Source organism: Lepidochelys kempii, chromosome 15 (genome assembly GCF_965140265.1).
Source record: "Lepidochelys kempii isolate rLepKem1 chromosome 15, rLepKem1.hap2, whole genome shotgun sequence".
Taxonomy (NCBI): Eukaryota; Metazoa; Chordata; order Testudines; family Cheloniidae; genus Lepidochelys; species Lepidochelys kempii.
In genome coordinates, this window is record NC_133270.1 from 1,183,959 (window position 1) to 1,211,413 (window position 27,455).

Genomic DNA, 27,455 nt, shown 5'->3' on the forward strand with positions numbered 1-27,455 from the left:
TTTGTCTGTTCCGGGTTTTCTTTTTTGCATTCCAGAAATGCCGGAGCAAGTGATGAGATTCCTCTCAACCCGAGATGGGGCTGCAGACAAACAGCAAGTGGCTAGGTCCTTCCACTCCCCCCTTCTGGGGAAGCGGTCTGGCAGGCCCCCCCTCTCTCGGGGGGGGGGGGGGGTTTCAGCTGGAGCAGCAGCAGCAGCATCTGAGGGAGGGCGGGCGGGCGCTAACAGGCAGCCGGCAAGCACTCTAGCAACAGCGGAGAAAGAAAAAAAACAAAAGGAAAAGAAACGGGGGAGAGTGTCTGGCCTGGTCGGGGGGGAAGCCAAAAGCAGGGGCAAAAAGCAAGGAAAGCCCAGGCCAGAGGGCAGCAGCTGGAGAGCAGGCTAAGTAGGTCCCTTTTCACTGTGTAAGGTAACAATCAGGACCCTTGTGGAGACAAGACAGACAGGCTGATTAGAACACCTGCAGCCAATCAAGAAGCTGCTAGAATCAATTAAGGCAGGCTAATCAGGGCCCCTGGGTTTAAAAAGGAGCTCACTTCAGTTTGTGGTGCAAGTGTGAGGAGCTGAGAGTGAGAACGTTGGAGGACTGAGGAGTACAAGCTTTATCAGACACCAGGAAGAAGGTCCTATAGTGAGAATAAAGAAGGTGTTGGGAGGAGGCCAGGGGAAGTAGCCCAGGGAGTTGTAGCTGTCACCCAGCTGTTCCAGGAGGCACTCCAGCCAGCTGCATTCCTCAGGGCCCTGGGCTGAAACTCAGAATAAAGGGTGGGCCTGGGTTCCCCCCAGGCCTCCCAACTCCTGATCAGACAGACACAGGAGAAGTTGACCTGGAGTGTGGGTTCACAAAAACGGTCAAGGTGAGGGCTGCTGTGAAGCTCCAAGACTAGTAAATCCTCCATTAAGCGCGAGACCCACCAAGGTTGAGGAGGAACTTTGTTACGTGATGGTGCCAAGAATTTTAGACCAAATGCAGCAAAATGCATTGTTGATGAAATTCAGCATGCCTTATACTTTGCTTTCAGTAAAGTTCTTATCTTTCTCATTAGCAATTTATATCTACTAGTTGTGGTTGGGCTCTTTTTGGGGGGGCAGGGGGGGATGATGTATACCTGACTCTTGAATGAGTAAGCTAACAGTTATTTTATGGGTAGAAAAGGAGAGACTCAAATCTTAATTTTAAAACCCATCCTCAAGCATCATGACTCTTCTTCTCTTTTGACATTCAGGATATGCAGCAGGGTATACTGTGCTCAGTTTCTTTTGTTGGGAGATGGACTGAGGTAGGGATGGTCAATTATTTTGTCAAAGTCCAAATTTCTTGGTCAAGGCTCAGATTCCAGAGAAACATTTTTCACACTGCAATAACAACAAATAAGTGAACAATAAGGTTTTGTGGTCTGTTCAAAAGCATATGGCCGTCCAGATTTAGCCCCCAATCTATCTATTGACTACCACTGGTGATGCAGGGGTGGTTGAACAAGCAAGGTCATTATTTAGTTAAGTGGTATTTTAGATTCAGCTGAATAGGTTTTTCACTTTTTGGATCTTTTGTCCTTGATTTTATGTATTTAGTTAACTGCATAGAGCTATTGGGATAGGCACTTACTAAATAAAGAAGAAATGAAGAAAGGTTTTCATCTCTACCTGTACTCCAAAAATTGATCTGTTGCCCAGGACCTGGAAAGATCTTGATAAAGGGGATGCTGCTAAGAAAGGCATAACAAGAACCAGTGTCTGGAACGTGAAGCCAGACAAATTTGAATAAAGCAAAAAAATTTTAACAGTGAAGGTAAGTACCATTGGGAAACTACCAAGGGAATTGGTGGATTCTCCATCTGGATGCCTTTCTGAGGAAGATACGCTTTAGCAAGTTATTAGGTACAATACAGGTGTAACTGGGTGAAATTTAAAGTTTAATATACAAGAGGTCAGACTAGATCTATTTATCCTTTCTGGTTTTAAACTCTGAATATCCTCTTAAGTTACTAATGGACTGAAAAGTACTTCATCATCCTCATATGAAATAAGTACATCATCCTGCTTACTTCCAGATACAGAACAAAAATATTTATTAACACTAAAAAGTTTCTCTAATTTCTGCATTGTAAATAAAATTCTCCATCTAGTAACAATTTCTTTTGTTTCTCCTTCTTATTGTCCTTAGCCCTGGCAGGCATGATTTTCCACATCTTTAGCTTTCTTTATCCATTTTCCACACCTCATAACAACCAATATAAATTAGAAGTTATGTATTTCCCATTTTTCCTATTAATTGCTTTTTCATTTCTAATTTCTGCTTTCAGGTCACCACTGAACTAGGATGGGCTTTTAGCTAAAAATTTCTCCTTTCTTGATTGTGGAATCATGGGTTTTTTGGCCATGAAACAAACTCTTAAAGAATTCCCGATTTTCATTCACATTTTTCTGTGTAAAATTTTCCTCCCAGTCAGTTTTGTCATACATTTTCTCAGCTTTGAGAACTTGGTGTTTATACAGCTTCTAGGATAATGTGGTCCTCATCTTATTACTGGAGCTCCTAGATGCTATAATACAAATAATAAGGATATCACATTCTGGAGTGCAGTCCAGACTAGTGTGGGATTTTATCAACACCTGCCCTGCAACCTTGGGTGCCTCACAATGCTTTGCTGCTGTAGCTGCTAACTTAGGCCCCTCACAAATAGTCAAGAGCATGCAGGTCACACCCATAGTATCTGTGTGGAACTGCAACCTTACAGCAACACTCCAGTCAACTCTGGCTTCCACCACCACTTGCAAGGTGACCCCAACACACTTCCAGTCTTGGATTTTCCCCAGAAATGTGTTCTGCATTGTCCAACTCTTTCCTGGGCAGTTCAGATATTAGAGGTCCATTGCTCCTGAAAGAACAACAGGTTGCTTCTTTAATTTGAGTAACCAGACAATTCAGTTTAAACATAACAGGATTAGTTTTCATTAAAAACTAAACATTTATTTAACTATAAAGAGAAATTGAGTACAAGTATAAAGTAATAAGTCAGAAATTGTTATAAGGGAAGTAAGGATAAAATGCTTTCTAGTAGCTACCTTGAATCAAGTCTCGTTTGTCAAGATTTAAAATCCTTGCCACATATTCCCAGCAACATAAAAATGGCCATACTGCATCAGATCAAAGGTCCGTCTAGTCCAATATACCATCTTCTGACAGTGGTCAATACCAGGTGCCCCAGAGGGAATGAACAGAACAGATAATCATTAAGTAATCATCCCGTCGCCCATTCCCAGCTTCTGGCAAACGGAGAGCTAGGGACGTCATCCATGTCCATCCTGGCTAATAGCCACTGATGGATCTATTCTTTATGAATTTCTCTAGTTCTTTTTTTAACCCTGTTATAATCTTGGCCTTCACATCATCTTCTGGCAAGAAGTTCCACAGGTTGACTGTGCGTTGTGTGAAAAAATACTTCCTTTTATTTTAAATCTGCTGCCTATTAATTTCATTTGGTGACCCTTGGAGTCAGTGGGTAGTTCTCTGAAAACATCCATTTAATGTGCATTGGCAGTCAAAAAGCAAACAGAATGCTGGGAATAATTAAGAATGGGACAGATAATAGGACAGAAAGTATCATGTTGCCTCTATATAAATCCATGGTACGCCCACATCTTGAATACTGTGTGCAGATGTGATCGCCCCATCACAAAAAAGATACATTGGAACTGGAAAAGTTTCAGAAAAGGGCAACAAAAATGATTGGGGTATAAAACGGCTTCTGTATGAGGAGAGACTAATAAGATGGGGACTTTTCAGCTTGGAAGAGACAACTAAGGGGGGGGAAATATGAGAGATCTATAAAATCATGATGGGTGTGGAGGAAAAATAAATAAGGAAGTGTTATTTACTCCTTCTCATAACACAAGAACTAGGGGTCAAATGAAATTAATATGCAGCAGGTTTAAAACAAATAAAAGTAGTATTTCTTCACACAATGCACAGTCAACCGGTGGAAGTCCTTGCCCGAGGATGTTGTGAAGGCTGAGACCATAACAGGGTTCAAAAAAGAACTAGATAAATTCATGGAGGATAGGTCCATCAATGGATATTAGCCAGGATGAGCAGGAATGGTGTCCCTAGCCTCTGTTTGCCAGAAGCTGGGAATGAGGGACAGGGAATGATTACTTGTTCTGTTCATTCCCTCTGGGGCACTTGGCACTGGCCACCGTCGGAAGATAGGATACTGGGTAGATGGACCTTTGGTATGACAGAGTAGGGCCATTCTTATGTATAGTTGGGATGTTTTCCAATGTGCATTACTTTGCATTTATCAACATTAAATTTCATCTGCCATTTTGTTGCCCAGTCACCCAGTTTTGAGAGACCCTTTTGTAGTTCTTCGCAGTGTGCCTGGGACTTATCTTGAGTAGTTTTGTATCATCTGCAAATTTTGTCACCTCACTGTTTACCCCTTTTTCCAGATAATTTATTAATATCTTTAATAGGACTGGTCCCAGTACAGACCCCTGTGGGACACCACTATTTACCTCTATCCATTCTGAAAACTGACCATTTATTCCTACCCTTTGTTTCCTATCCTTTATCTAGTTACCAATGCATAAGAGGACCTTCCTTGTTCTCTGAAGACAACTTACCTTGCTTAAGAGCCTTTGGTGAGGGACTTTGTCAAAGGCTTTCTGAAAATCTAAAAAGAGTACTTGTGGCACCTTAGAGACTAACCAATTTATTTGAGCATAAGCTTTCGTGAGCTTCAGCTCACTTCATCGGATGCATACTGTGGAAAGTGTAGAAGATCTTTATACACACAAAGCATGAAAAAAATACCTCCCCCACCCCACTCTCCTGCTGGTAATAGCTTATCTAAAGTGATCACTCTCCTTACAATGCGTATGATGATCAAGTTGGGCCATTTCCAGCACAAATCCAGGGTTTAACAAGAACATCGGGGTGGGGGTGGGGGGAGGAGTAGGAAAAAAGGGGAAAATAGGTTACCTTGCATAATGACTTAGCCACTCCCAGTCCCTATTCAAGCCTAAGTTAATTGTATCCAATTTGCAAATGAATTCCAATTCAACAGTCTCTCGCTGGAGTCTGGATTTGAAGTTTTTTTGTTGTAATATCGCAACTTTCATGTCTGTAATCACGTGACCAGAGAGATTGATTACAGACATGAATTTTCACATAAGAGTTCCTTCAGAACTCTTGAGTGAATACCATCTAGTCCTGGTGACAGATTACTGTTTAATTTATCAGTTTGTTCCAAAACCTCTTCTAATGACACCTCAATCTGGGACAGTTCCTCAGATTTGTCACCTAAAAAGACTGGCTCAGGTTTGGGAATCTCCCTCACATCCTCATCCACAAAGATCAATGCAAAGAATTCATTCAGTTTCTCTACAATGGCCTTATCCTTGAGTGCTCCTTTAGTACCTCAATCGTCCAGTGGCCCCACTGGTTGTTTAGTAGGCTTCCTGCTTCTGATGTATTTAAAATTTTTTTGCTATTACTTTGACTAGCTGTTCTACACATTCTTTTTTGGCCTGCCTAATTATATTTTTACACTTCATTTGTCAGTTTATGCTTCTTTCTATTTTCCTCACTAGGATTTAACTTCCACTTGTTAAAGGATGCCTTTTTGCATCTCAGTGCTTCTTTTACTTTGTTGTTGTTTCGCCATGGTGGCACTTTATTCTCTTACTATGTGTTTTTTAAATTGGGGTATACATTTAAGTTGAGCCTCTATCATGGTGTCTTTAAAGTTTCCATGCAGTTTGCTGGGATTTCACTTTTGGCACTGTACCTTTTAATTTATTTAACTAATTTCCTCATTTTTGTGTAGTTCCCCCTTTCTGAAATTAAATGCTACACTGTTGGGCTGCTATGGTGTTTTCCCTGTGTAACAGGGTCCTCTGCCTGCCCCTCTTCCTGAGGCCCACTGACTGCTCCAATAAAGCTCAGAGAGGCTTCCTGTTATGCAGCAACCATGGCTTTATTTACACACAGAGTTCTCCCACCACCAGTGTTGAGCTAGTTACAAAGCTTACAGGGTTAGTTCCCTCTTTGGCTAACAGCCCACAGCCAGGAGACTGTCCCTTCTCCTAGCAGCCCCTTCATACTGGCTCCCTTATAACTGCTGGCTTGTCAGGCTCACAGGTGGAGCCAATCCCCAGGCCAGGCATCATGCCTGTTACACCAGCCCCAATCTATTTCTCTTGATTGGAGCTGGCTGAGCAGGGGCTAATTAGGTGCTCTTGCAGCAGCACCTTGCTACACCCCACCACAGGGATGTTAAACTTAATTATATTATGGTCACTATTACCAAGCGGTCCAGCTATATTCATCTCTTGGACCAGATTCTGTGCTCCACTTAGGACTAAATCAAGAACTGTCTGTCCTTGTGGGTTCCAGGACTTGCTGCTCCAAGAAGCAGTCATTTAAGTTGTCAAAACTCTGTGTCCCATCCTGAGGTGACATGTACCCAGTCAATATGGAGATAACTCAATAATAAATGGGGGATTTTAACTTTTTATTTTAATAGCCTCTCTAATGTCCCTGGGCATGTCAGTAGCTATCACTATTCTGGTTAGGTGGTCAGTAATATATCCCTACTTCTATATTCTTATTATTAGAGCATGGAATTCATAGAATCATAGAATATCAGGGTTGGAAGGGACCTCAGGAGGTCATCTAGTCCAACCCCCTGCTCAAAGCAGGACCAATCCCCAAATTTTTGCTCCAATCCCTAAATAGCCCCCTCAAGGATTGAACTCACAACCCTGGGTTTAGCAGGCCAAGGCTCAAGCCACTGAGCTATTTTTTTTTTTTTTTTACACTATCTGGAGATTCTATGGTAGTTTGGTGCATTTAAGATTTTTACTTCATTTGATTCTATGATTTCTTTCACATATAGTGCCACTTCCCCACAAGCACAACCTGTTCTGTCCTTCCAGTATATTTTGTACCCTGGTCCCATTGATTATCCTCATTCCATCAGTTTCTGTGATGCCTATTTTATCAATATCCTCATTTAATATGAAGCACTCCTAGTTCAGCCATCTTATTATTTAGACTTCTAGCATTGATGTGTTTTTAAAGTGCTTATATATCACTTTTCAGCTGTCTGCCATTACATGATGTAATTGAATGGGACTTTTTTCGTTTGACTGTTTTTCATCAGATCCTACTTGTATTTTATCATTTTCCATCCTCTCCTCCCTAGTAGCACAGAGAATCTCCATTAATAGTTCCTCCCCAAGGGATGTCTCTGTCCGAACCATGTGCCCATCTGCATTTGCTGGCTTTCCTCCAGCCCTTAGTTTAAAAACTGCTCTATGACCTTTTTAAGTGCCAGCAATCTGTTTTGGTTTAGGTGGAGCCAGTTTTGGTTTAGGTGGAGCCCATCCTTCCTGTATAGGCTCCCCCTTTCCCAAAAAAGTTTCCCCAGTTCTTAATAAATCTAAACCACTCCTCTCTACACCATTGTCTCATCCACGCATTGAGACCCTGCAATTCTGCCTGTCTAACTGGCCCTGTGTGTGGAACTGGAAGCATTTCAGAGAATGCTACTATGGAGGTCCTGGCCTTCAATCTTGTACCTAGCAGCCTAAATTTAGCCTCCAGGACCTCTCTCCTGTCCTTCCCCATGTCATTGGCACGTACATGTACCACTGGCTCCTCCCCAGCACTGCACATAAGTCTATCTAGATGTCTTGAGAGATCCGCAATCTTTGCACCAGGCAGACAAGTCACCATGCAGTTCTCCTGGTCATCGCAAACCTATGTTTCTAATGATCAAATCTCCCATTACTAATACCTGTCTCTTCATAATAACCGGAGTTCCCTCCCCCACAGAATTATCCTCAATGCGAGAGGATACCACAACATCATCTGGAAAGAGTCCCAACTATGGGATCCTTTCCCCCTGCTCCAGTTGGATGTTCTCTTTCCCTGAGACTTTCATTGTCCTCCACAGAGGCTCTCAGATCGGGGGTGGGACTGTTCTACTTAATCCCAGAAAATCTCATCTGTGTACCTCTGTCTCCCTTAGCATCTCCAGTTCAGCCTCTCTGGTCTCCAAAGCCCATACATGGTCTCTGAGGGCCAGGAGCTCCTTGCACTGACTGCATACATACGCCACCTGCCCATAGGGCAGGTAATCCTACGTGCTGCATTTGGTGCAATAAACTGGATAGACCCCACTCTGTTGCTGCACTTCTGCCTGCATTCTCTTTTTACTCCTGAAGCTTGTTTCTTTGTTGTTGTTTTGTTTTTATCAGGGGGTGTTTTTGGCTTTAAGCTTAAAGAAGTTTAAGGATTGTTAAGTATCTACCCCCCTCACACTCTCCCTGTAAACTCCCTTGCAAAACTCCCCTGATAGCTGCTCCTGTTCACTAGCTCCTCTGGCCACTTAGGAGCAGGCTTTTTAAAGCCCTGGTCTTCCTGAGTGGCCCCACCCCTGGTTAAGGGTTGATGGGGGTTAAAGGGCTTAGGGATCAAAGCCTCGTCAAGAAGCTCTCAGTCTTGCCTAGCAGAGTACTAGGCTCAGCACACACAGTCAGCACATGTCCCCCAAACAGGCTACGTGGTCACATTTCAGTCAAGCAGCAAGCACACCACAAACTCAAACACACATACTACAGACAAACTTACCTCCAGGGAATAATCGCTTCTCCTTCGCCTGGAGAACTCCCTCACAAAAGTCACCTGTTAGCCGCTCCTGTTTGCTAGCTCAAGTCATGATCTGCCCCCAAACTCCGAAGGACTGGTTCCTTTGTTGTCTTAGCTGAAAAAGTAAGAAAGAGAGAAATAGATTGGGGTGGTTTTGCCCCTCGCTTTTATAGTCCCATCCCCCTTTGAAGTAGGTTCTTCTGAGGATTACCCATCAAAGCACAGTTTATTCAAACAGTAAAGAAGGCTGTATGGAGTCTGGAGTGAAGGTGCCCCCATGCTCTTTCTTCTCCCCTGTGTATGTTGAAATGCAGATTTGCTTTTGCAGTCTCAAAGACCCTGTTTACTACTTATATGTAAGTTGAAATAAACATTCTTTTGTTTAACATAGACCGACTTAACCACTCCTGCCTAATCAGGGCTACATGGGTTTGTACTGTGCTATCAGCATCATACAGGGAGGATTCATAACTTTACATATCATGTTGCTAGATACATTTCACCATGAAATTATTGACCAGCGAGTTATTAGTTTTCAGATGATACCTCATAAGGGATATTTTGTACAAAGATTAGTATAAAAGTGTGTATGGTGTGAATACAGGGTGCATTCAGTCACATACAGTAATGCCTCACTTAATGTCGTCCCGGTTAACGTTGTTTCGTTGCTGATAATCTGGAGAACATGCTTATTTAAAGTTGTGCAATGGTCCCATAAAATGTTGTTTGGCAGCCACCTGCTTTGTCCATTGCTTGCAGAAAGAGCAGCCTGTTGGAGCTAGCTGGTGGGGGCTTGGAACCAGGGTGGGCTGGCAGCCCCCCATCAGCTAAGTTCCCTGTGCGGCAGCTGCCCATCAGGCTATCAATTGCCAGGCAGTTCAGCTGTCCCACACCCCACTGCCATGTGCTGCTCCTGCGAACCTCCTGTTTGCTGTGTGGGGCAGGGGAAGAGGGGTGCTAATATCAGGGTCTCTCCCCTCCGCCCCACTCCTTTATCCCACCTCCACAGAGCAGCGGGGATATGACAGGGCTCAGGACTGAGGGAGCTTGCTGGCAGCAGCAGCTGTCTCAACTTGCGGATCTATTTAAAAAGTCAGTGTACTTAAAGTGGGGTCAGTGTACTTTAACAGGCAATGCGCGTCTTTCTCACACACACACTGTGTGTGTCTGTCTCTCCCTCACACACAGCATGTGTGTCTCTGTCTTTCTCTGCCATGCTGTGTCTCCTCTCTCCATTTGTGCTGCCTTGTAGAGTGTGAGCCTACATTAACAACACTGTGTTAACCCTTGAGGGCTCAGCTGAATGGTAATTCATCATTTAGCAGTAAGGCATTCCCTGGGAAATATCCCACCCTATGACTCCCCCACCTCAACCAAGCTTCACAACCATGATTACTGTGTGCATATTAAATTGTTTGTTTAAAACTTATACTCTGTGTGTGTAGTGACAAAGTTCCTCCTCTACCTTGGTGGGTCCTGTGTTTATTGGCAGATTTGCTTGCCTTAAAGATTCACAGCAGCCCTCAGTTTGAGCACTTTCGTGGCTCAAATCTGCCATTCACTCAGATAACCTCATCACGGGCCAGCATGGGGAAAAAAAGAGAAGAATGACCCCCACAGTCTCTGCTGATCCACCATGTAGGTCAGGGAACAGCCTAGAGACCTCCCCTCTGGTGGAGCCCACAGTCCAGGTCAACTCCTCCTGTGTCTGATCAGGAGTTGGGAGGTTTGGGGGGAACCCAGGCCCACCCTCTACTCCAGGTTCCAGCCCAGGGCCCTGTGGATTGCCTAATGTACCTTCTGGAACAGCTGGGTGACAGCTACAACTCCCTGGGCTACTTCCCCGTGGCCTCCTCCCAACACCTTCTTTATCCTCACCACAGGACCTTCCTCCTGGTGTCTGATAACACTTGAGCTCCTCGGTCCTCCAGCAGTACATCCTCTCACTCCCAGCTCCTCACATACCTCTCCCTAACTGAAGTGAGGTCCTTTTTAAACCCAGGTGCCCTGATTAGCCAGCCTGTCCTAATTGTTTCTAGCAGCTTCTTCTTAATTGGCTCCAGGTGTCCTAATTTGTTTGCCTGCCTTAACTGGTTCCAGCAAATTCCTGCTTGTTCTGGAACTGTCCCGTCATCTTACCCAGGGAAAAGAGATCTACTTAATTTGAGACTAATATATCTGACTTCAGTCAGTCTTCTGTAGCCATCTGGCCTGACTCTGTCACAAATAAATATATAAAATATCTTTTGTCTGGCAAAAAACATTTCCCTGGAACATAACCCCCCTATTTATATTAATTTTTCTGGGGAAATTGGATTCGCTTAACATCATTTCGCTTAAAGTAGCATTTTCCAGAAACATAACTACAACGTTAAGCAAAGACTTACTGTATGTATTACGGGTTAGGTTTGTTTTCTGTTTGCCCATATTGAGTATAATCAGGTCATGATTACTGGTCCCTAAGCAACCACCAATCATAATGAATGTAAATGAGTTACTTTCTTGGGCGATGGGTATAATAGGCCAAGGGAGGCTCAGCCTCCCCGGTGCTGCCGCCGCTGCTGGACCACGGGTAGCAGGGTTTTGGGGGAAAGGTTTTAATTTATTATGGCCCACACAGGTTCCGGGGCACGGAGGAGGAGGCCACTCCGGAACCTGCATGAGGAATAGCAAAAGCTTCTTCCGGAGAAGAGAAACTTTGCTGCATGCTTTTCTCCAGGTGGCTTGGGGTCTGGGGAGGAGAGGAAAGGGGCGGCGCGGCTGCAGCTGGCCCGGGACTCCGAGCAGGGCAGCTCGGGACTTCAGCCAGGTGTCTTGGGGCTTCGGACAGCTCCTGGCTTCTCCGGCTCGGGACTTCTCTGGCCAGATGTATATGTCTCTCTCGGGGAGGGTGACCAGACAGCAAGTGTGGAAAATTGGAACAGGGGGTAGGGGGTAATAGGCGCCTAGAGAAGAAAAAGCCCCAAATATCGGGATTGTCCCTATAAAACAGGGACATTTGGTCACCGTAGTCTCGGCCTCAGGCTGGAGGTGGGGGGAAGGGTTGGCAGCAGGGACGGAGCCGGGGCTAGCCTCCCTGAAGGGGGGCTCCACACGCCACCCGTGGTTACTTTGTGTTGGGCACAGTACCTTTTGTATTAGAAAATTACCATCATCATAGGTGATCCCTTGATTCAAGGATGATCTCTATCACAGCTTTACAGATGGTTCCTGAGATGACTCAAGAGTCTGATCCTGGAACCACATATCCGCCCGCAGAAGGTACAAACTTTTCCTGGTGGGTCAGCTGCCTGCTCGAGAAAGTTTTTTCTTTTTTCTTCCTTCTCTCTCTCTTTTCCGCTTCGAGTGCAATGCGCTTCTCCTCGAAGCAGTCCATTGCCTTATGGAGGATGTGGTGCCATTGAGGTCGGTTGGTGGCTTGTGATGTCCACATCAATTTTCTTGAGATACGCTTTCAGTGTGTCTTTGTAGCGTTTCGTCTGACCACCTCGGGATCTCTGACCATGGGTGAGCTGAGAGTAAAGGACTTGTTTTGGGAGGCGAGAGTCTGCTATCCACATACAATGTCCAGCCCAGCATAATTGGTGCATGAGGATCATGGCTTCGATGCTGATGACATTGGCTTCAGTGAGGGTGCTGGCGTTAGTGCAGAGATCTTCCCACTTGATGCGAAGGATCTTCTGGAGGCATAGTTGGTGGTACCTCTCCATATTCTTGAGGTGCTGTCGACAGGTCACCCAGGGTTTGCATCCATAAAGGAGAGTTGGAATAAGAATTGTCTTATAGACCTGGATCTTGGTGTCCTGCCGTAGGTTACTGTCTGTGAAAACACACTGGAGCAATTTCCCAAAGGAAGCACTTGCGCAATGGATTCTGCACTGGATCTAACTTGTTGATTTTTGTATTTTGAGTAAGTTGGCTACCAAGGTAGCAGAAGTGTTCGACTGTCTGTCCCTCGATGGTGATTTGTTGTGGGTCACGTGCAAGGCCTGAGGCAGGCTGATGGAGCATTTTAGTTTTCTCAATATTGAGTGAGAGTCCTAGGCTTCGGTACGCTTGTGCAAATAAATCAAATGTGGGAGTCTAAGGCTTTTGTCAAATCAGTGAAGGCCATGATTTTGCTCCTGAGACTTTTCCTGGATTTGGTGGGCAATGAAAATCATGTCAGTTGTCCTGCGGGATGGTCTAAAACCACACTGAGATTCCAGCAGTTATTTCCTCAGCAAGGGGAAGTAATTGGTTTAAGAGGATTTCCCTGCTGTAGATAGCGAGGCATTGCCTCAATTATTTCCACACTCCGATTTATCTTCTTTCTATAATTCTTCTTTGAATGACCTCTGCATATTCCCACTTGTAGGTGCCTGCCGTGCGAGCTCCCAGAACCATCTGCAGGTCCAGCCAAAGCCTATGTTGGATGGGCATCTTGATGGTCCCTTTTGTATTCTACTAAGGGGTTGTGCGCCCGGAGCTGGAGCTTTTCAAAGTAGTATTGCTTGTCGGTCCGCACATGCACCCTTGTACCACCTCGTGATTTTGCCAGACGCAATGATGGGCCGGGCAGCCCTGCATGGTCCAAGTCAGAGCTTCTGCTTGCCTCTTGTCCTTGGTGACGCATTTTCCAAACTTTTTAGGAACACTGTTTTTACTCTTGATCATAGTTAGGATTTTATTGTTTTTTGCAATAATTTTCTAGGTCCTGGAAGTTTTATAGGATTAAGAACTTGGGACACTGCTTTGGCAGTTTTCCCGCCAAGTAATCGCCTCCACCTCTCTTCCAGCACCCGCGTCTGGGTACTGGAATATGCCAAAGATGTTGGGATTCAAAGTCTGTACTTCCTGCCCTCACTCGTTTTCCATCAGTGATGAGCACCAATGCTGTTTGAACTGTTTGGGGAAAGCCCACACAGGGTCTAGGTGCAGTATTTGCCTCTCCTTCCTTGCGCATGGGTTCGCAATTGGATCCTGGCCAGGGAACCCCCTCTGCACATTGACTTGAACAATCTAAGAGAACTCCCCCTACTGCGGAGCTTTGGTCCGGCTCCTTTGGTACCAGTGCTGTGGACCCCACGCTAGGGCCTATCCATGAGCCATGGAAGCATGCACATAAGCATGGCAGTAAGTCTCCAAATCCAAGAAGGATGCTGTACCCTCTACAAGTTCTGGCCACGGACGAGTGACACGTTCCAAGGCTCACAAGAATGACAAGAAGTCACACTGTTCACCATAGGCTCCAGTCCTGTACCTGTGTATCCCTCCTGCTTCTGCTCTATCTGTATCCTGTGAATCATGGGTCCTGAGACAGATCCCATTACTGTTCCACAGCTACAACAACTAACAAGTAATGAACTATTTACAACTATTTAACAATGAAGACTGAAGTGGACACTGCCAAAAGCTCTTGCAATGCAAAGGCGACCATTGTTCCAGCTAGCTGTCACGGGCGGTAAGAAGGAACTGAGGAGGTGGGGGGTTGGCAGGACCCTATACTGGGTGCCATGAAGGCGCAACTCCAGGGTGCGCCCAGGCCGACCCTATGGATGCTGCTAAGGGAAAAGTCTTCTGGGTGACGTGCATGCGGTGCGCACACACACCTGATTGGAATGGACATAGAATCACAGAATATGAACAACACGTCTCTAAGAACAACAGTTACGAGAAGGCGAGTAACTATTTTTTCCAGGGAGACTCAGAAATGCTCCTGGACCTCACAAACTGTTTGCTCTGAAAAGAGTGAGGTTTCCATGTGTTGTTGGGAGGGCCCCACCTTCTGCATTAGGTCTACCACCTGCTGGCCGTACCCCTTTAATGCATGCTGTTCCGATGGCTCCATCAGCACCACCAGTTGTGCAGGACTCCAGTTCCTCTGAGTCAGGGGATTTGGATGTTCGACACGGTCTGCAGCTTCCAATCCAGAGATATGACTACCAGAGGGTTGTGGCAGCACCGTGGCAGTTCCCTCCTTTTACTGCAGCCAAGGAGCCACTGGTATCTGGCTCCTTGCAAGCAGACGGACTCCAAGCTGCAGAGCCTAAAGGACTCCAGATCTACCTTGAAGTCCTTAGGGTAGTTATACACTGGCACCACAGGAAAACATTATAAGCCTCAACCAGCCTCTCGATTCCTTGTCACCTGTCTGGCAGCGCTCTCACAGGGAGAGGAGTAGGGGCTTTAGGAGAATACTTCCTTCCCAGTCTTCGTCCGCGTCTGTGCCTGCTCCCCCAGATGCTCTGTTGGGTCCAAGATGGGACGCTCAGGGCTGACGTACGAGGACAGAACTTGGATCCAACCTCCCTAGTATTTGCAGAATGCTTATTCCATTTCCATCAGGGGTGGGCCCGTATTACAACGGATGATTGGATGCTGAGCAAGATAGCGGTGTGATATACCCTTCAGTGCATTTCCCCACCTCCCCTTCCCTCTTCAGTGATCCTTCTCATGAGCAGCTTCTAGCTAAAGAGATGCTCCTAAGGGTGGGAGCTGTGGAATAGGTTCCACCAGTGTTAAGGGGCTGAGGGGTTCTGCTCCAGATATTTTCTAATCCCAAAAGCCAACAGTGGTCTCAGACTGATTCTGGATCTGAGAAATCTCAACAGATACACTAAGAAGCTAAAGTTCCGCATGGTCTCCTTGGCTTCCATCATCCCCTGCCTGGGTCCAGGGGACTGGTACACCGCCTTCAATTTGAAGGACGCTTACTTCCATATCTCGATTATTCAGAGACACAGAAGGTTCCTTAGGTTCATTGTGAACCATGTGCACTACCAATATGCAGTTCTCCCATTCGGCCTGTCAGCAGCCCCTCGAGCCTCACAAAGTGCATGTTGATCGTTGCAGCCTTCCTGATGAGACAAGCAATTCAGTGCTACCTCGACTTTACCTCGACGACAGGCAACTCAGAGATCGGACCAAGGTCCAAGTGGAGTCTGATATAAAGTTGATCCAGTCAACGTTCCAGGACTTAGGTCGGCTGATAAATGTGCCGAAGTCTACCCTCTCCCCAGTTCAAATGATAGAGTTTCTCGGGGAAATCCTCGACTCTGTCCAAGCCAGAGCCTTCCTCCCAGAAGCGTGGTTCCAAGCAATAGTGATGCTTAGAGAGAGCCTCAGAGATCACCACATCACAACAGCGAGGAACTGCTTGAAGCTCCTGGACCACATGGCCTCATGCATCTGTGTGGTGCAGTATGTAAGACTTGGACTACGACCTCTCCATGTGTGGCTGGCATCTGTGTACTCACCAAACCAACACCATTTGGACACAGTTATCACAGTTCCGCCATCGGTGATTTCCTCCCTCAACTGGCGGCTAGACCCACTGGCGGTGCACATGGGAGTCCCATTTTCAAGGCCCCAACCATCAGTATCTTTCGTTACGGACTCTTCAGCGATGGGCTGGTGTGCTCACTTGGGTTCCCTCAGAACTCATGGCTCTGGAAGAGCTCTCGCTGCACAACAATGTCAGGGGTCTCAGGGTGGTTCACTTGGCTTGCCAGGCGTTCCAGCCCCGTGTGGCGGGCAAGAACATGTCAGCTCTTACAGACAGCACAATGACTATGTTTTATATCAACAGGGAGGGAGAAGTGCACTCCTCTCACCTGTGCCAGGAAGCACTTTGCTTGGGGACTTTTGCATAGCCTACTCGATCCACCTCGAGGCCTCAAATCTGCTGGTTTTGCAAAATGAGCTAGCGGATCACCTTATGAGATCCTTCTCCAACCACCACAAGTGGTCCATTCATCCAGATATCGTGAAACCATTTTCCAGAGGTGGGGGACTCCCCAGATAGATCAGTTTGCAACAAAGCACAACAGGAAGTGTTTTCAGTTCAGCTCCCTCCTGGGTCACAACCCCAGATCTGTTGCAGACAACTTCCTCCTCCCTTGGATGGGACATCTCTTCTACATGTTTCCTCCCATTCCTCTTATACACAAGGTCTTGCTGAGGATCAGAAGGGACAGAACGTGAGTCATCCTGATAGCCCCTGCCTGGCCCCGCCATTGGTTGGCCACATTCCTAGACCTCTTGGTGGAGTTGTCAATTCTTCTACCTCTGTGTCTACACCTGATCTCTCAGGACCACATCTGCCTGCATCGCCTGAACCTCAAGTCCCTTCATCTGACAGCCTGGAAGCTCCATTGCTGAACCCCGCAGAACTAGCATGCTTGGGGCAGGTCCGCGAGGTCCTACTAGAGAGCAGGAAGCCGTCCACTAGAGCGACTTATCTGGCAAAGTGTAAGAGATTCTCGCTCTGGTCTATGCAGAAGGGTCTCTCACCTACACAATCATTAACACCATTCATTCTGGACTACTTACTACACCTGAAGCAACGAGGTCTAACTGAGTCATCTGTTAGGGTCCATTTGGCCGCAATCTCAGCTTTTCACCTGTGGGTGAATGGCCATTCCATGTTTTCAGACAACATCTGTGATTGTTTTTTTTAAGGGCCTTGAGAGATTGTACTTTCAGGTATGCAAACCAATCCCTCCCTGGGATCTCAAAACTGACAGGACCCCCATCTGAGCCACTGGCAACATGCTCTCTGCTCTACCTGTCCTGGAAGGTGACCTTCCTAGTGTCCATTACTTCTGCCAGAAGAGTCTTGGAGATCCGGGCCCTCACTTCAGAACCACCATACATGGTATTCTTCAAGTACAAGGTCCAATTTTGTCCTCATCCAGCTTTCCTTCCAAAGATGGTTTCAGAGTTCCATAGTAACTAGGGTATCTTCCTGCTGGTCTTTTGTCCGAAACCACATACCAAGAGGGAAGAGCACAGGCTCCACTTGCTAGATGTCAGATATGCACTGGCCTTCTACATAGGAAGGACTAAGCCATTTCAGAAAACTACTCAGCTATTCGTAGCTGTTGCAGAGGGGATAAAAGGTCTTCCCATCTGAGCCCAGAGAATTTAATCATGGATCGCATCCTGCATCTGTACATGCTATGACTAGGCAAAGGTTCGTGCCCCACCTGCCCTAACAGCATATTCCACAAGGGCCCAAGCATCTATGGCAGCATTTGTAGCACAAGTTCCTGTCCAGGACATTTGTAGAGTGGCAATATGGTCATAAGTTCACACTTTCGCATCTCATTACGCCATCACCCAACAGGCTAGAAATGATGCTGGATTTGGCTGAGCACTGTTGCAGTCAGCATGTCAATAAACTCTGAACCTTACCGATGAATGATACCATTCTTCAACCAGTACGACGCACCATGTGGCATGCCCCAGCCACATTCGCCCTCAACTTGAAGGGGACTGAGGAAAGGTACCATGTCTCCATCACAGGGTCCGATTTTTTTATTTTCACACCCTCCACCTAACTCCCTGGTGATCCAAGCAGCCACACCCATGCTCCACCCTGACAGACAGGGAGGGCAAGAGACTGGACCTTATGGGTCAAAAGGTCTTCTCAGCTGGACTGCAGTTCTGGATCTCTAACTAAATTGACTTTATCAGCTATGGATGGTGGGGTTTGCAGATTAATTACCTCAGCAGGATCATTTGTAACAGTGACAACAGTGCCACAAATGTGTGGGATGGCTGCAGATACCACAGGCTCAGATCCGTTCAGCAACCCTGCACCCAGCTCAAAACCACTCTTTCCTCAGTCCTCATCATCAGACTCAGTTTCCCCATAGACTCAAAATCCTTCTGTCCTCCACCTCCAGCTCATCTTCCACAGTGTATCCCCTTCTTCCACGTCTCAGAACCTCTTCATACCAGTTGGGGGTCCTGGAGAAGCAGAATCTGAGACAGTAGAAAGAGATCATATTTGCTGGCAAGAGAGGACTGTATATTCTTGTCTTTGAGAAGCTAACCTGAGTTAGCCCCTCAGGTGCCTCGTCTCACCAGTCTGAGCCTGCTGTGTCGGTGCCTGTAGCCCGTATGCACTACCCTAGGACTCAAGTGAAGCTGAAGCAGCTAAAGTTGCATCAAGAGTTCCACAGTGGTGGTAGATGGAACTGCACCCTGCAGAGCACAAAATCACACTATAAACTAGGGGTCAGCGACTTTTCGGAAGTGGGGTGCTGAGTCTTCATTTATTCACTCTAATTTAAGGTTTTGCGTGCCAGTAATACATTTTAACATTTTTGGAAGGTCTCTTTCTATAAGTCTATAATATATAACTAAACTATTGTTGTATGTAAAGTAAATAAGGTTTTTAAAATGTTTAAGAAACTTCATTTAAAATTAAATTAAAATGCAGAGCCCCCCGGACCGGCGGCCAGGACCCAGGCAGTGTGAGTGCCGCCTTTGGCACGCGTGCCATAGGTTGCCTACCCCTGCCATAGACACAACAGTTACTTTTTAAAAAAAACCTGTCTTTAAACCTGTCAGTGTCCCTTTAAAAAAATTAATTCAGAGTCTGATTAAATATGGGATATATGGACCCTTGCTCATGCAGGAATCCCATTGATATTACTGGGACTATTTAGGTGCAACAGAGGTAGTAGGTCTGGGTTTTCCTTTCTCCTTGGGCATTTTTGCATACTGGAATGTGTCTTGCTTTTGAAATACATGCATCCGCTGCTGTTTTGTGGTTGTCCCCCCAATAAATATTCTGTAGAATATACAGAGTGCAGTTAGTGATATTGCAATGTCATTGTGTTTGTGGGCTAGTAAATTCAGTATGGCTTTCTTCATCAACCACAGTGCTGAAACTTCCATATATAAATGTAAGTGCCGATGAGCTTCAGCACTGTTAAACACTGAACATATTTTAATGTATATTACTTGTATCCTTTTGTGTCACGTGAGTAGGAAAATCCATAATATATTTGTATAAAAAATAAACAGATGGGAAGAGTCTGCATCTACAAATGACTGAGGAATGTTCTCAGGGTAGCCTGGAAAGCCATATGTTTAATTTAAATTATACAAACAGATTACTCTAATTGTTACATTCAAACTATTATTCTCCTGGTGGTCTGTTCACTGGTGATTATTGAGAATGCATTAACGTAGCCAGGCATATTTCATAATGGTGTGTGCTTGTAAAGCAAGTTAGTTTGTATTGACTTTATCTGTTCATTGATGTATAATTGCGATTTTCTTGTAGCTAGTCTTGCTCTTTAAAGTTAACTTGCATTTAAAATAATTTATTTGCCACCAGAAGATAAAATGAATTTGTCCTCACATTTACACTTTGCTATTTTGTTTTCCAGCTTTTATTATTACGGAAAGAAGATCCTCAAAGTGTTGTGAGCAAAGACGAGGATTTCTCCTCCTAGCCTGGGCCTGTCATGGTAAGCACATGGGTTTTGTCAGGACTGACCAAAACAAAGCAGACTGCCGCACAAGAAGGATAAGAGTTGGTACTGTGTGATAATAACAGATACTATTCTCAGTACCTCACAGACTTGTCACTCCAGGCTTCTGGTTGAATTGAAAGAATCATAGAATCATAGAATATCAGGGTTGGAAGGGATCCCAGAAGGTCATCTAGTCCAACCCCCTGCTCGAAGCAGGACCAATTCCCAGTTAAATCATCCCAGCCAGGGCTTTGTCAAGCCTGACCTTAAAAACCTCTAAGGAAGGAGATTCTACCACCTCCCTAGGTAACGCATTCCAGTGTTTCACCACCCTCTTAGTGAAAAAGTTTTTCCTAATATCCAATCTAAACCTCCCCCACTGCAACTTGAGACCATTACTCCTCGTTCTGTCATCTGCTACCATTGAGAACAGTCTAGAGCCATCCTCTTTGGAACCCCCTTTCAGGTAGTTGAAAGCAGCTATCAAATCCCCCCTCATTCTTCTCTTCTGCAGGCTAAACAATCCCAGCTCCCTCAGCCTCTCCTCATAACTCATGTGTTCCAGTCCCCTAATCATTTTTGTTGCCCTTCGCTGGACTCTCTCCAATTTATCCACATCCTTCTTGAAGTGTGGGGCCCAAAACTGGACACAGTACTCCAGATGAGGCCTCACCAATGTCGAATAGAGGGGAACGATCACGTCCCTCGATCTGCTCGCTATGTCCCTACCTATACATCCCAAAATGCCATTGGCCTTCTTGGCAACAAGGGCACACTGCTGACTCATATCCAGCTTCTCGTCCACTGTCACCCCTAGGTCCTTTTCCGCAGAACTGCTGCCTAGCCATTCGGTCCCTAGTCTGTAGCTGTGCATTGGGTTCTTCCGTCCTAAGTGCAGGACCCTGCACTTATCCTTATTGAACCTCATCAGATTTCTTTTGGCCCAATCCTCCAATTTGTCTAGGTCCTTCTGTATCCTATCCCTCCCCTCCAGCGTATCTACCACTCCTCCCAGTTTAGTATCATCCGCAAATTTGCTGAGAGTGGAATCCACACCATCCTCCAGATCATTTATGAAGATATTGAACAAAACCGGCCCCAGGACCGACCCTTGGGGTACTCCACTTGATACCGGCTGCCAACTAGACATGGAGCCATTGATCACTACCCGTTGAGCCCAACAATCTAGCCAGCTTTCTACCCACCTTATAGTGCAACAATCTAGCCAGCTTTCTACCCACCTTATAGTGCACCCACCTTAAAGGATGGTTTTCGTTGCCTTTTTATTTATCTTTGAGTAATTTGTGTTAATTTTCTGATGATAGTCATCATTATTCCATGTGTACCATCTACCAGTAGTCTGGCGTATAAACTAAGGCCGTATTCTTCCATCCAAATTCATATTAATTAGCCATGTACTGTTCATGGCATTTAAGTCAGATTTATTGCAAGGCTGTTTGAAATTAATTTGCTAGTGCAATTTTACTGATATACTGTGTAGAGTGAGGCTGTTTAAATTGTGCAGGAAAGATGCAGATTTGTGCAGTGTAAGGACTGAGTTCATTTCTGTAAGGTGGGCGTAGTTCTCTCCCTGCCTGTCAGGGAGAGAGACCACACCCCCTTGCTGCAATGCTGCTAGAGCAACTCCGTTCAGGGGGAATTAGCCAGCAGTTAATAGGCCCTAGCCTTCAGTCCAGACTGGGTATCAGTTGGGTCTATTAGCTCCAGCACTCAGCCAGAGCGGGGCAGCACACATTTAATGGGTCTGGCCTGCAGTCGGGCCGGGTGGCAGCAAGCCTATAGCCCAGAGCCCTCACTCAGGGTGGGGCAGCGGTCAGGTAAGGGGGCTTTGGCCTGCTGTCAGGCAGAGCAGCCCAACTCAAAAAACAGTCTCAGAGGAGTTTAGCTCTTTGATGGGAGAGCCAGCTAAACCATCTGGGGTCCTAGCTCAGGTGGGCGTCAGACCAGTGCAGGCCTCCTGGCCTAAAGGTGGGGAGGCTGCCACCCCTGACAGTCGGGTGGTAGGGGGATGCAGGCCCACCTACTCCACTGCGTCCCAGCCCAGGGCCCTAACAGTAGCAGAGTAGGCCACCATTGGGTCAGCGGGGAAATCCGGCCGCAACACACTGGCTGGCTTGCAGTCAGTAACACAGCCAAACCCTATTTGGCTTCTCTGGGCTCCTTCCTACACTCCCAGTTTGGGGGTACCTGGGTTCCAGTGTTGTCATTGATCTCTCTGGGGTAAACAGCAAGTGGCAGCCCAACAGCTCCCTGGAATCTGGCAGCTCTGGCAGTCTCTGACACTGTAGCAGCCTCCATCAGGTCCGGGCTCTAGGGGTTGGGGTTGGGGTGGGGCGTGGGAGAGACGTCCTGCTCCTCTGGCAGCTCTGCCCCAACTGAGCTAGAGGGCCAGTCTTTATAGTTCCATTTCCTGTCCTGCACCTCTGCTTCCGGTGGGGTGGCTGCTGATACCTTGGTTCTGCCCACCAGGGGGCAGTCATGGTTCTCTCCCCACCCGTCAGGGAGGGAGACCTCGCCCCCTCTCTACAGTTTCCTAAAAATTGCATTTAAAATTGAAAAGGAAATACTTTGCTTCATGGTTTTGTGTTTAACAAAGGAAAGAGGTCCCAAACCTGTGTTTTACATTGTAAAGATGTGGGCCACTAGTAATGTAAAATTGCAACTATTATGTCACTTCTGTGGGTCACTGGTAACTGAATTCTCATAATAGTTCATAGTGCCTAAACCTTTCATTGGTCACTGGGAACTCTTCATGCCTTTTGTCAATGGAGAGGTCTGCTGTGAATGGGTAGCAGTGTTGAAATTAACTGTAGAGTTTTGTTTCTAGGATGAAGAGACTCAGCACAGCCTTGAATGCATCCAGGCTAATCAGATCTTTCCCAGGAAGCAGCTGATACGAGAGGATGAGAATCTTCAGGTAATCACTGGATCACTCTTTGCTTTTACTGCACTGGAAGATGTGCAGATCTGTTATTGCTCAGTCTAATCAAGATCACACAGTACAGCAGCTGAGCTGTTTGAGTTGGCCTCTGGCATAGAAGTTTCATCCAAAGTTCCACACAGTGATAGGGAAGATAATAGTTTAAGAAAATATAAATTTTCTTTTGAAGCATATCACTGTGCCAGACAGAGAGACCGTGCATTGTGTTGTCCAAAGGGTTTCCTTAGAGTTTCTGAAAATTATAGCCAGTGCTCACTAAGCTTACTCAGGGACTTTTCAATCACTTAGAAATTTTAATTTCTCCTCTTACACCCAAATCTAGTAACGGATTTATTTTTTAATAGGAACTGTTTATGTGAAATGTTGGAATTATTTGTTTATCCATTTTTGTTATTGGTAAGACAAAAAGTCTTACAATGCATAAAGTGTTTATTTTTCAATTTCTAATAACTCCAAAATGTTGTAAGGAGTTTTCATCACCTGGCTTTTAAACTGATTTAGTTAAACTGGTGGCAAGCCCCATTTAGACACACTTATTTTGGTTTAAGAGTGGTTTATTTCAGTTTAACTTAAACCTATTCCTAATATCTTTACTCTAAACTGATACAGACCAGGTTTGTGTCAGTTTAAAAGTGTTCACACAGCCTTTTGCCCTGGCTTAACTAAATAGATTTTAAATTCATAGATTCACAGATTCCAAGGCCAGAAGGGACCATTGTGATCATCTAGTCTGACCTCCTGTATAACACAGGCCATAGAACTTCCCCAAATTAATTCCTAGAGCAGACCTTTTAGGAAAACATCTGAACTTGATTTAAAAATTGTCAGCGATGGAGAATCCACCGTGATCCTTGGTAATTTGTTCCAGTGGTTAATTACGCTCACTGTTAACATTTTTTGCCTTACTTTCAGTCTGAATTTGTCTAGCTTCAACTTCCAGCCATTAGATTGTGTTATACTTTTCTATGCTAGATTGAAAATCCCATTATTAAATATTTGTTACTTGTACTTGTAGACTGTAATCAAGTCACCCCGTAACCTTCTCTTTATTAAGCTAAATTGATTTAGTGCAGATGACACTAAACTGGGAGGAGTGGTAGATACGTTGGAGGGTAGGGATAGGATACAGAGGGACCTAGAAAAAGTAGAGGATTGGGCCAAAAGAAATCTCACGAGGTTCAACAAGGACAAGTGCAGAGTCCTGCACTTAGGACGGAAGAATCCCATGTACTGCTACAGACTAGGGACCGAGTGGCTAGGCAGCAGTTCTGCAGAAAAAGACCTAGGGGTTACAGTGGACGAGAAGCTGGATGAGAGTCAACGGTGTGCCCTTTTGCCAAGAAGGCTAATGGCATTTTGGACTGTATAAGAAGGGGCATTGCCAGCAGATCGAGGGATGTGATCATTCCCCTCTATTGGGCATTGGTGAGGCTGCATCTGGAGTCCTGTGTCCAGTTTTGGGCCCCACACTACAAGAAGGATGTGGAAAAATCGGAAAGAGTCCAGCGGAGGGCAACAAAAATGATTAGGGGGCTGAAGCACATGACTTACGAGGAGAGGGAATTGGGATTATTTAGTCTTCAGAAGAGAAGAATGAGGGGGGATTTGATAGCTGCTTTCAACTACCTGAAAGGGGGTTCCAAAGAGGATGGATCTAGACCAGAGGTGGGCAAACTACGGCCCGCGGGACTGTCCTGCCCAGTCCTTGAGCTCCCAGCCGGGGAGGCTAGCTCTGGCCCCTTCCCTGCTGTCCCCTCTCCCCTGCAGCCTCAGCTCGCCACACCGCCAGCGCTCTGGCCCACTGCTCCTGCCAGGCAGCGCGGCAGTGTGGCTGGTTCCAGCCGGGCGGCGTGGCTGAGAGCTCCTGCTGTGCAGCGTGGCAGCGTGGCTGGCTCCAGCATGGTAAGGGGGTGGGGAGCGGGGGGATTGGATAAGGGACAGAGGGTACCAGAGGGCAGTCAAGGGACAGGGATCAGGGAGCGGCTGGATGGGGCGGATGTTCTGGGACGGGGAGGCGGTCGGGGACGAGGAACAGGGGTGTTGTATAGGCGTGGGAGTCCCAGGGGACCTCTCAGGGCTGGGTGTGTTGATAGAGGTCTGGGCAGTCAGGGAGCAGGGGGTGTTGGATAGGGGGTGGGGTCCCAGGGGAGCCGGTTAGGTGTGAGGGGTCCCGGGGGGGCAGTCAGGAGTCAAGGAACAGGGGGAGTTGGATGGTTCGGGGGTTCTGAGAGGGACAGTGAAGGGGTGGGAAGTGGGAGGGGGCGGATAGGGGGCAGGGGCCAGGCTGTTCGGGGAGGTACAGCTTTCCATACCCAGCCCTCCATACAGTTTCGCAACCCTGATGTGGCCCTCGGGCCAAAAAGTTTGCCCACCCCGATCTAGACTGTTCTCAGTGGTAGCAGATGACAGAACAAGGAGTAATGGTCTCAAGTTGCAGTGGGGGAGGTTTAGGTTGGATATTAGGAAAAACTTTTTCACTAGGAGGGTGGTGAAGCACTGGAATGGGTTACCTAGGGAGGTGGTAGAATCTCCTTCCTTAGGGGTTTTTAAGGTCAGGCTTTACAAATCCCTGGCTGGGATGATTTAGTTGGTGTTGGTCCTGCTTTGAGCAGGGGATTGGACTGGATGACCTCCTGAGGTCTCTTCCAACCCTGATATTCTATGATTGAGCTCCTTGAGTCTATCACTATAAAGCATGTTTTCTAATCCGTATGTCATTCTTGTGACTCTTCTCTGAACCCCCTGCAATTTATCAAAATCCTTCTTGAATTGTGGCTACCAGAACTGGACACCGTATTCCAGCAGCGGTCGCACCAGTGCCAAATATAGAGGCAAAATAACCTCTCTCCTCCTACTTGAGATTCCCCTGTTTATGCATCTGAGGATTGCATTAGTTCTTTTGGCCACAGCGTTGCACTGGGACTCATGTTCAGCTGATTATCCACCACAACCCCCAAAATCACACCTCTAGTTAAACCAGTGCAACTTTGTTTTGTGTTATAAAGCAGAAGTATAATTTTCAACAAGGCTAGGTAAAAGGAGCAAGAGCATATGATTTTACAAGTTTACAGTGAAAAAAGGCAGACAATTTTTAAAATGAAAGTTTAGAATCTGAAGAATCGCAAGAAGTCCTGAAATCACAGGATTTGTAGATTTTTCTTCTTACTTCCAACTTTCTGCTGTGTTTGATAATAAGACAGGTTCTTTTTTTGTCAGGGAGAAGGAGGGCGGGAGTTGAAAGACTTTGCTGTGTGTTTCAATCAGAAAAATGTATGCCAAATTTGGATATTTTAGTTCATACATATTTTTAATTACTCATAAGCAAATAAATTTAACACTTTTCAGCCTAAAATGTCATTCTACTCTGAAAAGTGACTGTAAAAAAGACATCGGGGTTGTCCCATGTTTACTTTCTTAGTGATTTGGTAAGCATATATGTGTCATGACCCATGGGTCTTGAGCCCAGGCCTGCAAAATTCATGGGAGCAGCCATGTTCCAGCCCTCCATCCAGCTGGGAATAGTTTACCTGAGGCCCATTAAGCCCAGCCTCAGTGTGAGGCTCTGCCCCTGAGGCTTGATTGGCAGAGTCCCAGAATGGCTGATCGGCCCACTGGCCCTATTTAATCCAGCAGCAGGAATAAGAAGCTGTCTGAACAGGTGGGCTTCACCCTGCTGTGGACTGTATGCTTCCTGCTCCCTTCTCCTGTCCCTGCTTCCTACTCCCCTGGATTGATTTCCTGGCATTCTGACCCAGCATGACTCCTGGCATCTGACTTGTGGTTTCTGACCTCCAGTTTGTCTGCTGCTTTAACCCCCTGGTATCTTGACCTGGTCTGACTCTTATTCCTGTCTTGTGGGTCTGATCTCCAGTTTCTCTCCTGCTTCTGACCTCCAGGTATCCTGACCCAGCCAATTCTTGACTCCTGACATGTGACTGCGGACTCTGGTTCTGACTACTAGGTCTGGCCGCCCATGACCTGTTTGTAACAATGTGTTCTTGTTTTACAAGTAATAAGATATTCCTCACCAAGTGATTGTCTATATGTATTCCATTTCTGGTACACCTGTGCCCGATGCCCTCAAAAGCATAGAATCATAGAATATCAGGGTAGAAAGGGACCTCAGGAGGTCATCTAGTCCAAACCCCTGCTCAAAGCAGGACCAATCCCCAACTAAATAATTTTGAATAACAGTGTCCATTCTCATTGCTTTTCCCCACCAAGATGCTGGTGACAGACACATCCTCTCTTGAATAGGGAGCTTATCTGGATCAGCTGCAGATCCAAGGTCATTGGTCCCTCAAGAAGTGAATCTCTTCACAAAAGTCCGGGAACTACTTCCTGTTCACCTAGCATGCTTAGTGTTCTTGTCCCTACTTTGAGGAATCACCATACAAATACTGATGGACGATGCTCAGCAATGTACTTCATCAACAAGAAGGGGGAGCATGCTCCTTACCTCTCTGCTAGGAAGCAGTCCTTCTTTGGGACTGGCGCATCAGGTCACACTGGTGTCCCTTCACCTTCTAGGCCTACAGAATTCCCTAGAAGATCAGCTCATTAGATCAGAGGTTCTCAA

At 46.2% G+C, this 27,455-nt stretch overlaps 1 protein-coding gene across 13 annotated transcripts in view; it reads left to right on the forward strand.

Annotated features, from left to right (window-relative positions):
- The window catches only part of MTMR3 (myotubularin related protein 3), a 241,690-nt gene that overhangs the window by 96,209 nt on the left and 118,026 nt on the right, over positions 1 to 27,455 (forward strand). For all 13 annotated transcript variants that reach the window (XR_012155157.1, XM_073313592.1, XM_073313591.1 and 10 more), the window contains 2 exons: positions 19,828 to 19,908; positions 22,763 to 22,852. Coding sequence is in view for 12 of the 13 variants with exons in the window: in XM_073313592.1 (XP_073169693.1) it covers positions 19,906 to 19,908; positions 22,763 to 22,852 (93 nt within the window). In the remaining variant the exon portion in view is untranslated. The remainder of the gene's footprint in view (positions 1 to 19,827; positions 19,909 to 22,762; positions 22,853 to 27,455) is intronic.